This window comes from Pogonomyrmex barbatus, unplaced genomic scaffold (genome assembly GCF_055798465.1).
Source record: "Pogonomyrmex barbatus isolate J1 unplaced genomic scaffold, ASM5579846v1 scaffold21, whole genome shotgun sequence".
NCBI lineage: Eukaryota > Metazoa > Arthropoda > Insecta > Hymenoptera > Formicidae > Pogonomyrmex > Pogonomyrmex barbatus.
Window position 1 is genome coordinate 1,349,190 of NW_028297118.1, and position 12,637 is coordinate 1,361,826.

General features: G+C 28.9%; 1 protein-coding gene and 1 long non-coding RNA gene across 4 annotated transcripts in view; one reads left to right on the forward strand and one right to left on the reverse strand.

Annotated features, from left to right (window-relative positions):
* Window positions 1–6,743: 6,743 nt before the first annotated feature.
* LOC148936492 (uncharacterized) lies at window positions 6,744–8,837 on the reverse strand. The gene is made up of 3 exons (XR_016139478.1): window positions 7,945–8,837; window positions 7,103–7,347; window positions 6,744–6,883 (listed from the first exon to the last, which is right to left on the reverse strand). It is a non-coding gene; the product is annotated as an uncharacterized LOC148936492 (long non-coding RNA).
* Window positions 8,838–8,844: 7 nt separating this feature from the next.
* LOC105422479 (uncharacterized) overlaps window positions 8,845–12,637 on the forward strand; it is a 10,611-nt gene continuing 6,818 nt past the window's right edge. For 2 of the 3 annotated variants that reach the window (XM_089078035.1, XM_089078036.1), the window contains exons 1-2: window positions 8,845–9,158; window positions 11,956–12,125. In XM_089078035.1, coding sequence (XP_088934161.1) covers window positions 9,113–9,158; window positions 11,956–12,125 — 216 coding nt within the window. In that variant the 5' untranslated portion in view covers window positions 8,845–9,112. The remainder of the gene's footprint in view (window positions 9,159–11,955; window positions 12,126–12,637) is intronic. The other variant, XM_025217180.2, reaches the window with a different exon arrangement.

Genomic DNA, 12,637 nt, shown 5'->3' on the forward strand with positions numbered 1-12,637 from the left:
ACGTGAAACTTTTCACATACAGCGATTATGTATGTAGCTTGGATGCGTGGAAAGTGAAATCATGAAACATAGTTTCATAGATTTTATAGCTAATGAAAATTATTTTATTGGTACAGTATTATATACATCTTTTAATAATCAATTGTTTGTGTACTACGTACACTTAATCCTAACGCGGCCTTAATCTTTTCTAATTCCGAAGCATATTTATTAATTCCCTAGATTTCCGCCTTTCCACCGCCAAGGTACATGGCGAAAAAATTCACGTGAAAAATTTCACATTTTCACGTTTGAGACAGTTACATGATCCCGCAATCGTACATGATTATAAGTTCAAGTGAAGCTTTTCACGTTTCCGCCCTAAGGGAAAAGTTACATAATCGACCCCAAAATGAGATACATTTCTGCGTAAACGAACGACGAACTGCGCTGCAGTCACTTTCGCAGACAGAATAAACGAACGACATCTGCGGTAGTGACTGCATAAACAAATGCACCTCTGTATATCAGGCAATGAGCGACATGTGCGAATGAGAAGAAACAACATTTGATTTTTTCTCTCTCTAATAGAAGAAGATGAGAGAAACATTAAGTGGAGACTGTGTGTATGATCCCTATCATAGATCTACTACTATAATTCTTCACAAAAAGGAATAAGTCAGTACTTTAATATTAATTTTTAATAAAAATGCACGAGAAGCATAAGAGCCACGAAAAGCAGGAAAAGCACGTTGTTTTTCAAGTGTGTACAAACTATATCATAGTATAATAAGTAGATACAGTAGGTTCACTCTATGTCGGCACCTTTAATCTCAAGTGAAATGGTCGGCCATAATGTTGAGTGTGCAACGCGGGCAGTTTAAAGTAATAAACATAAAATAAAATAAAATTATGCAATTAAAAAGAAACAAGTGCAATAATTTATGCAAATTAACAAATACAATAAGAAAAGGATTATTCAAAATTTTTAATTTGCATTTAATTCACATATAAGTTTATTTCCTTTGCCAATATATGTATGTACATACAAATATGCAAAACACAATTATTAAATATAAAAAATGTATATTTATATATGATATATATATACGATATACGGTGTATATATTGTTATATATATTAAAAAATAAAATTTTAGATAAAAGTTATAGAATTCAAAGATTTATTAATTGATAAGATCATTTATGATATGTGTGTGTATGGTGTGTGTGTGTGTGTGTGTGTGTGTGTGTGTGTGTGTGTGTGTGTGTGTGTGTGTACAATTACAAAAAAATGAGATTGAAACTTTGTTCTTTTCATTGATTCATCTTATGTTGTAGGTGTGTGTTAATTTTGAATTCTTCTCAATATCACTTCTCAATAATTCTTTCTATACTTACTTTTCCTTCTTTTACTAGAGTCTAAGCAAAGATACGCCATATATAATATCTAAAATAGAATATAACGAATATTTAGTTCGATATCCATTTTTTATTTATGTTTATATAAATTTTGCACAGATATAGAGACTATAGAATATTTAAATTGTTCTCTTTAACAAATTTATACCACAGTACTGTGGTTATGGTATTGTAAGAATTAGACGACCGTAAGCGGTCATGAAAGAGATTCGGAATATAAACACTAACAGAGAGGAGCCGTCGTGGTCGTGCAGACTAAGTGTCGGATTGGTAGACGAAGGATCCCGAGTTTAAATCCAGTCGGTCTCCGTTAATTTTTTCCGAATCTAATAGATATCTTTCAGTATACAATTCTTTTGAACTGCCATATTGTTGAGTGTGCATTTCTGTCTGTGTTCATGCGAAAGTGACAATCATTTCACGGATATTGAGCAGAGTAAACCTACTGTATCTACTTATACTGTGGACTATACTTAATATTTAGTTCTTGATTTGATGTCGCCTCTTTTTGACAAGTGTGAAGTTAGCCGCTGGCAGTCCATACTTATATAGTCAAAGAATTGATTGTAGTTGACCAATTTCTTATGTCTTACGCCTTAAGGGTCAGCCGGAGACAACGAATTAGAGATCCTCTAATCAGAAACTGGCCATGAGAGTCACTTTTGATTGATCCATAATTTTCGTAATTCCCGCTTAAATTCAAATTTTAATTATTCTATTTTTTGAAATATAAATAATATTTAATGATAAATATGAAAAAAAATCTTTAAAATTTGTTTTTTATATTAATTTAGATTATATCTTAAAATAATTTTTTATATTTAATGTTTTCTATTAAAAATTAAAAGAAAATTTATCTTAAATAAAATTTAAATAAAAGTAGGAAATAATTATTAAAATTAAAAACACTTTTAAATTTACAAAATTTATTTAAAAAAACATATATACAGCCATAGATTTAAACATCTTTGTTTAATTTCTTTTTTCCTTCAGGCCTTTGTTGCCACATATCAGGAGCAAAATGATAAATATGAAAAATGTACCTATAATATATAAAAACAAAAAAAACAATACTTAATCATAATTGTTATATAATTATTTTTATAAAAAGCAAAAATTAAAAATCAAGATTATTATAGTAATTTTTAGTATTTGGAATTTACAAATTATAATAGATAAAATGAAAAAAAAGATATATAATATAGAGGTTGTATACAATAAGATAAAAATAAATATCAATATAGAAATTAAAGATAAAAGATAACATTCATAACATCACTTTTAATTAAATTAATAATAATTATTAATAATAATAATAATTTTGTTATAATTTTGTTATTGTTATGACATGACACTTAATCTTACAAAGATATAAATTATTTGTAGGCATCCAATCTTTACGGCCAACAGTTTTCGACTATATTGCACGACGTGCAATTGTAAACACGTGTTTAGAATTTCTGGGAAATATTTTTATTATATATCCTTTCAATAACGAATTATTACAAAATTCTGTGGAACATCTACCCATTTTCATAAAATATTAAATCACGTTTCACGTAAAACAGGGCAAGTCGGCAAGTGGGCACTGCTCGCGGGCACCCAATGCCCGCGGGCAACAGTCGAGCACGCTGGGGCTAGCGTTAGGCGGCTAGGCACAATAAAGTGAAGAGAGCAGGAACGTCTGTTCATTGAACGTGTTGTTCAAGGAGTAAAAAAATATTGTGTTGCACAAATTCCAGACCCAGAAATATTTTAAATTAGCATAAATTAATAACTATTTATATTTTAAATAAACAATTCTTACAATAATATTAAATAAACAACTCTTATAGCATTTAATTAGTATTTAATTCATAATTTTCCGATATTATATACGATATATTATATCAGGTGTTATCGTTTTGGCAACTTAAACGAATTATTGCAAAATTCAAATGTGAATTTGTTAATTGTTCGCGTAATCGCGATTTATTTAATTTCATAATAGAAAATAATTGTTCACATGAATATATAGAACATTCTCATTATTTTTGCAACACAAGCATGTAGTCAAGGAAAACGTTCTTGAGATATATATGAGTAAAAATTGTATGATGTTACTCATTGTATAAAAACGATTTTTAAGAGCAGTGTCATATTTTAAATCTATTAATTCTAATTGTATATCTGCGGGAACAATATTAATATCAACAGTAAAAGGTGTTATAAAAATAAGTAAGTCTTCTTCTAAAACATGCATTTCCCTAAACCGACAATCGAATTCATTATGTAATAATTGAAGTGAATTTATATTCTTCATTTCTATTGCTTATCTTGAATATGCATGGCAACAGATAATAAATTTAAAAAATGTAACAACTATCAGATTGAAATTGATTAATCCATAAATTAAGTTTCATTTAGAAATGCGGAACTTTATCCCATACTAAAAATATTAGATACGCTTCTGAGATGTGCACAATAGGCGGGCACTCGCGGGCGCTCGCGGGCGCTCGTGCCCAATTTCAGCGTTTGCCTGTTTTACGCGACCCAATTCAATTCATGAACTGTTTTTCTTTAGAATTCAAAAACTAAGTTTCTGATAACAATTTAGTAGAGAAAAAAATCGTTTTAGAATCGTCTCAGGAATATGACATTTTAAGGACACACGGTTATTCTGAATCATTTTGTATATATATATATATATACACACACACACACACACGCGCGCGCACACACAGGGTGTCCCAAAATTCCCGCATTTGGAGAGCACTACGTGATTCTTTATGCTAAAAGAAACAACTTTTTTCTTTAGCAAAATTGCGTGCAACGAATAATTTTTACAGTGGATCAAATTAAATGTGACGAATGAGCGCGCGTATGTGCGTAGCGGTCAGGGCCGGCGCGCATTCTTCAGGCCTGGGACTTAATCTTTGATGACTTCACGTATTGTATTGTTTAAAATATAATACAAGTTAACAAAATAAGTATTTGTATTCATCCTTTACGTAACAATTCAATAAAAAAATTGTCTGAGATCGTAGCATTATCTGGAAATAAAAATAAATGTAAATTATATGGTGTATGAACTGAGCATTCTATTATTTTAATTATTTTTTTATTGTCGTATGCACAATTGCGTATAACAATAAAAAAAACACTGAATTTAATGAATACTTATTAATTACGTGAGTACGTAATCACAAAAAGTAAAAAAATCGATTTGATTTACTATAAAAACTACTCGTCGCACGCAATTTTGATAAAGGAAAAAGTTGTTTCTTTTAGCATAAAAAATCACGTAGCGTATTCCAAATGCGGGAGTTTTGGGACACCCTATATATATATATATATATATATATATATATATATATATATATATATTGCAGTTTCATTAATAGATTACATACACATTGGCTGCGTTCAACAGAGAAAACAGATCAGTGAGCGTTCAATGATTTTTTATTATGATTAGTTTCTACACTTATATTCAACGAAAATTTAAAGGCCTACATTTCGTAAAAGAACGTAAGAATAATAAAATTATTAAGCAATAATTATCCCTTATCCTCACGCAGATATTCTTTCATGTTTCATTAATTGAGTCTATTTATTTAAGCAAAGTTTGTCATGAATGTCAAATTGAAGCGTTCTTTTACGAAATGTAGGCTTACCTTATAACACGATGCAACAATTAAAACAATAATTATAATGTTATTTATATTGATACTAAAATTATATATTAATACTAAAATTGTATATTGATTTGAATCGAATGAAAAATTTAATTACAAAGAATTAAAGAGAATTAAAGAGAGAGAGAAAAAAATTTTTATGTAAAAAACTTAGCACTGCTAGATCTTGATTGAAATAATAACAAAGTAAAAATGATAAATTTTTATTTAAAAAAGTAATGACAAGATTTAAGGAATATATTATTACTTTAAATAGTTTTATTTTTTATCCAGTGCCAAGTCTTTTTACATAAAAATTTTTTTATTTAAATTAAATTTTTTTCATTTAAATAAAAAAACTACTATTATTATTACTTCTTTAATTCTTTGTAATTAAATTTTTCATTCGATTCAAATATACATGTATTTAAAAATTCTTTACAGAAAAATATGCCGGAATATTACATATACATATATTGAGATAAAATGAAAGCTACTACCATTTATGTTAGATACATATTATTTGAGTTAAACACAATTTTATGATATCACTATTTTTTAAAAAAAATTAAAGTTACTATTACTTGGATTTTAGAATAAGAAGATTTTAATGGAAATACAAAGATACGAATCATTGATTGATTTACATTTTTTAAAAGCAATTGTATATTTAACTTTCAAGATAATAAGACTATAACTTGGCGCCACATTTTTTATATCAAATCTTTTATATAAATGATATACACATTAAGGTTGATCATTAGATACTATTTGAATTTAATAAGATTGTGATATAATACTTAGGATTAAATAGGATCTTACTATACTTGACACCCTTTTTTTATCTTTTTGTGAAAAGATAATTTTATAGTGATATCAGATATTTTATAATATTAACTATCTTTCTATATTCGAAAAGCGCATCTTGATTGACTTTTATACTTGACATTTTTTTTCTATAATAAGCACAACGAGAGTAAATAGAATAGAGAACAAAAGAACGAGTGAGATAGCATATTTTTTTCTTTTATTTCTATACGTTACTTTAATTATATCATTCAATTATATCATTTTTATACACATATATCTTTTACACATATACCTTTAATTATAAATGTAATTCTACCACTTACTTACGACACAAGAAGTTAATTTTATTTGCACACTACAAATTTATAAATGCGCGGAAAACTATTACAATGAATCTTTAAACTCACAATAATAGTTGTAATTTTACACATAACTTTTTATAAAATATATAATAGAAGAATTATTACGCAATCATAATTAAATAATCAATTAAATCAATAATTAGATAAGTATTAAATAATCAATAATTAATCATTTAATAATTATTTAATTATGATTGCGTAATAATTCTCCTATTATACATTTTAAAAAGAAATTACGTGTAAAATTCCAACTATCATTGCAGATAATTTGGAGATCCATGTAACAGTTTTATGTGCATTTTTAAATTTGCAATGTGCAAATAAACTAGTGCTATAAAATTGTAGGATTACATTTACAATTAAATGTAAGTGTATAGAAATGATACGATATAATGTAACGTGAAATAATACTTTTACGTATAGAAATAATACTTTTTATAATATATTATTAGAAATTCAAATTTTAAATTTACAACATAGTATTCATTTCGAAAATATTTATTTTGATTTTCACATTTTTATTTATTAATAACTTTTTATTTTATTGAATATAATCTTCCTTATTTTTGAATACAGTTTCGCGAATTCATTATTTTTTTAAATAATTTTCAATATCGGTTGCTTGAGATAGCTGTAAGACATTCAATGTTTAAACCTGCAATAATAGTTGTAATTTTACACATAACTTTTTTTAAAATATATAATAAAAGAATTATTACGCGATTATTAAATAATTAATAATCATATTTGAATAATCAATTAAATAAATAAATAACCATTAATAATAATCAATAATTAATCAGAAAAGGAAAGGAAAAGAAAGAATCAGGAAGGAAAAGAAAGAAAAATGCGACAGATAGAGACAATCTCTTACTCGCACTAGCGTCGAGTGTGTGAGATAGCAAAGGGACATCGAAATCGGTATCGAAATCACGTCCGACTATGTTTTTTTTCTCGATCGTGCATCTTACGTTAAGGATGCAACATCGAATTGCCCTCACTATTTTTTCCTTTCGCTCCATGATCTTCCTCGTGCTCCGCGGAATACACGTGTGTATGTATAGAGCGCCGAGCGCACAGCCATTCCCGCCGGTGCGTGTACATTGGACAGTGGCGCCTCTGTGACAGAAATTGTAACCGTAGATGAGAATCGGGCGACGACGATAATGACGACGTTTCTTAAAGTAAAAATTTCCAAATCGGACTTTGCGTAGCAATATCTCCGCTTGTGGAGCACGTAGCAGAAAAATACTTTTATTGTGCAAGTCGAACACAAGCTATCGATCAAGCCTACATAGAATTTGATCGGTTTAACCGTTATTGAGATCCGATAATTTCGGATGCTCGCATCTTGCCGATTCACTTAAAATCACACGGCAGTGTTCTCGGTTGACTTGACATCCGAGACACTATCGTATCTCATGATATTTAATTTATTTTTTATTGTATAATTCTGATAAATTAAAATCTAAAAATATAAATATGCATATTACAAATGATGTGATTTCAGAATTATGCATATGTAATTTTTAAAAACTTTGAAGCACATTTGTTTTAAAATTAATTATTAGAAAATAATTAGAAAATTATAAATATGATTAGAAAATCATAAGTATGAGTTAATAAAATTAATTAGGGTGTTTAAAAGTAAAATAAAGGAAAAATCTTTCTACAAAGGAACTTCGTTACATATTAGAAAACAAGATGGTTAATTACCGCATTGCCACTTTGCCGCGTCTTGTGTGCAATCAGTCTTAGGCTTGTTCTACAATACGTTGCATGCCGCAAGTCACAAGAATTGACCAATCACAGACGTAGGGAAAATACTTGATTGTGATTGGCCCATGACCCACACACGACGCACGACGCATTAGGCTTGTTCTACAACAATATTTAACAACTGATTGAACATTTCTGTGGACATTCTACAATAATTGTAGAACATTTCATAATCTTCAAATTCTATTTCTTTGACGAAATTGTCATCCTATAATAATCTTCATCTTTTTATGAATATCGGACGCATCCACATTCTATGACGAGCTTATTCCTGTTGGTATATCATTAGTTTCCATATTCCAACATTTTTAATATATTACACCGTCTAATTTTTTGTTGTTGAGGTTATTTCATATTTTTCCACTTTTGCCATCGCTCCATATTATTAATAACAACAAGTCAGGTTCCACGATGACTTCTGAAGCCATTATTCGTACACATACTCGTATATAAAATCTCTTCCCCATGAAGCGTACTTTTCCAGATACGCAGATTTCAAAAATCAATCATAAATTAGTTTAGCATTTCTGTTAGAGAGTACAACAGAAGCCCTAATCAGCAATTGGTTATATTAATTACGCATTTCTCGAAATTCTGCAAAATACGTTCTATATGAAAGAAGACTTTCAGAATGGCATAACGTGTTTTAGTAAAATATTAAAATACGCAGATTACACTTACGCAAGTTACGCCGCATATGACGACACCCTAAAATCTGACCGGATCCCGATCGTAGCTTCGAAGGATACAACGTTTCCGGGTCACGTTTCCGTGCGCTCATGCTCTGATTGGCTACTTCCACACGCACACTCGACGAATCGTCGAGTTCGAGTAACTGTCGTTTTAAATCGAAATTATAACCGGTGTGTCGGCCGAGGGATCGTGGCTGAAAGCGGCCCAGTGTTCGATGCGATCAAGCGTGGTTCGCATGGTTTTCTCGTTGCGCGAGCAGGAGCGGCAACGGAAAGCGGTAGTGCAACGTCGTAAGTCATAACGGCGCGGCTCCTAGTCGCGCGCGCGCATGTTTTGCATGCGAATGCACAGCAAATTTAGCAGATATTGTTGTTTCGAAAGTATATCGGCAGGCGAAAGCACGTGATACGAGATGTCCTTCTCCAAGGCGAAAATACAACGGTTTAACGAACTTGGAAGTAAGTTGTTTTTTGTGGCAAGTACGGGCCTGTGTATTGCACGCCGACTGATTTTGCTTCGGCTGATTAAACGTTGCACCGACGATTTCTCATTGATCTCCACGTGTCTTAAATTTCGAAATGAAATTTCCGTATACTATCGGATTTTCAGAATGCGAAAAAAATATAATAAATATGCAGTGTAACACTCTCTCTCTTCTACGATTTTTCTGTAATTTTGTAAATTTGTGTATTTTTATGCGATAGAATATATTCTGAGAAGGATAATCGTCGCTCAGGTTCCGTTTCTTTTTTTTTTTTTTTTTAAATTTCGAAAGTTTTTGATATTTAAATCCAATAAAAGAAATGAAGAAGATATGTAGATTTTAAATTACAAATTATTCTCTGTTATAATTTAAATTATATAAGAAAATAATTTGTTTTTTTGATTAATTAGAGCAGAGAATATGGAAAATATGCAGTTATAAATTATCATTAAAATATCATTTTCTAATTTATCACCATTGAAAAGTTTAAAAATAAAAAAATCGGGAGTGACAATTTTCCTTCTTAAACTATATGCATGAAAATACAACTTTACAAAATTATAAAAAAATTGGAAAGAACGTTATACGCCGTATGTCTATCTCAAGTATGATAATACACGAGATATTCATTTTATTGGCGGTTTCTGTGCATTTGTCGCATAAGTAATTATAATTGTGTATTATATTGTGTATATAGCAATATATATTATTTCAGCTTGTAAAGTTTTGATATAGAAAAAGCTTTCTGTTTATAATAATAACATTGAATTAACATTAATATCTATGTTAAATACAGTTAAAGACAAAAATTTTGCTGCAATAAATTTCTATAAAATAAGTCGAGAATGTTCTGGGATTTATTTGGATTATTCTTGTCCTGCAGAATTTTCATAAGTATGCATAAATGCATTATGGCGGGAAATTCCTAACGTTGAGTTTCACGCGAGACATGCAATTCTTTAATCATTTTGTACATTTTCTATTGTATTCTTAATAGTTTGCTTTTTTTGTTGTAAAATAAATTTATGAATTAATATTTTTATTTTAAAATTTTATTTTGTACATTATCTAAAAAAATAGATATTTCCATAAATTTAATTAGTTTATTACACAACGTTATTTTATATATAAAATTAAAATCTGAAAAATGAAACTATAATAAATATATTACAAAAAAAAATATTTCAAATATGTTTATATTTATAAAATAGATTTGTGTCTTGTTTTTTGATGTGCGATACCCTTGCTGTACATTTATATTTTTGCAAGTAAAATATATTTTTTTTTCGAATCGAATCTAATCGTAAGTAACATGTTTTTCCATCGTATATAAAATTATTATAAATAATTATGTATCGTAATAATACAAAAAGTAGATACGAATGATTCCACTTATTATACATTATAAATAAATAAATAAATATATTTTTAATAGATTATTATAAATATATTACAAAAGTATTAGACGTTAATTTCAGTTTAATTGAAAAAAATTTATAAGTGCTCGCGCGAACGCACACACAAATACCTACATAAATAAAACTACATTTAGCAGTTTTTATAAATTAGTACAGTCAAAATTTTTTATCTTGCGAATTTTAAATAATGATATGTACTGAATTGTAAAAAATTTCACGTATATTTTTGTAATCACAATTAATTGGGTCAATAAAATGTCAGATTAAGATGTGAAAGATAAGAAATAAAATCCGATCTCATGTAAATTAACGTTTTATGCACAATAGGAATTAGGAACTGATATCTGTTTCTTCATTTTATTTATTTATGTTATATATTATATACATCAATTGTATACATTTTTATAAATTTTGATTAACAATAATACTTTTTGATATTTTCTGATATATAATGATTGCCAAGATTTATCCGCGATCTCTAATCTTTTTATCATTAACAATATTTATTTATTTCCTAATTATAGTTATAGTTTTGCTTGTTATATTTGTTCTTTTTATAGCTTCCTTATTCTGGTGTATACATAGCTGTTCAAGTAAAAAGCTAGACAGTATACATAATATATTTTATTTGTTATATCTTATCTTCCTATACATATCGCTGCGTCTGCCTTTAAATTTCTTATATATCGATCTCCCCTCGTGTAAGAAAGCGCGCGATAGATAATAAAAGGAGACATTTTATCGCGTATGGAGACATGAGACGGGGCGATGGGGTAATAGCAGAGAACGTTGCTGTCTACACCTGGTTATTCTACTACCCCACAGAGATGTGTCCCTTGCATTCAGAACAGCTGTCTTTCCCATTTGCGCCTGTTCCTCCTCGATACGTTGCGCCAAAAGGAAGTCCATTTAGTCGTCTTACCTCTCCTTTGTCGTCGCAACATGCTACGCAAGTCCTATCGATTACGCAACATTACTTACCCAGGAACACTTCGTATTTAAATCTTCATATTCTATGATACACAAATGGAATTAGTAAATCTTTATCTCAATGATTGATTTGCTAATTTTTTTACATCGGGACTTGTTTTTATTTTTATTAATTTTACTCTTTCAATTTTGTGCATTATTTTTAGTAGATATGTAATCTTTTTGAGAAATTGGGAATATCGAAAATTGTAAGAATGTAATGTGTAATTCTTTCTATCTCACTAAAATGTAATTCGATCACAAAATGTGTATGACTATTCGTATACATTCATGTTATAATAACGATAATATTAATTGCACTCGAAAAGAGAGATTGAACCCAGATATCTTGGTTTTGTCTAATTTATGTGTACGATTTCACAGATGATGCACCTCCGCCTGGCGCATATGATCCAAAATTCGACAATAAAGTGAAAGGAGCTATTATTGAGAAGTCCGATAGATTTTTAGATAATAAAAGTATATCCAGCGCGGATTGTAGTACATCGACTGTATCAGGAAAGAGTAATGCAACGAATTCGCTTTTTCGAGTGGTAAGAATTGTTGTAAAATTTTCATTTGGTCAATTGCAACAAAGCAAAATTAAACAAAAATTTGAATGAAGAATTATAAATCTGCATTTATTAATTATGCTTTAAATTAATCTAAAAATATTCACTCTGCACCTGCTATCGCTCCGTGTTTCTGCCCTGATGCGATATTTTTCTTAAATATAATTCTCATCTCAATTTCGGAGTATTACAATATAATCTTGTATCTGAATAAAGATATATGTATATATATCACGTGGAGGTATAAGCATCTTTTGACAGAGATTACTTCACAGTTGTCCTGAATAATGCTGCCCGCACTTTTATTTGCAAAAATGATGATAACATAATAATGCCCAAAATAATGCATTTTCGAGTCTATGTTCATAAAATGTTTTCTTATTTTATATATACATACATACATATGGTGTAGTGCTAAAATAGTCCAAACTTTTATTTGAGTTTATTTTAATAAGTTAATAATTTTATAAAATTCATAAACACTATCTCTTTTT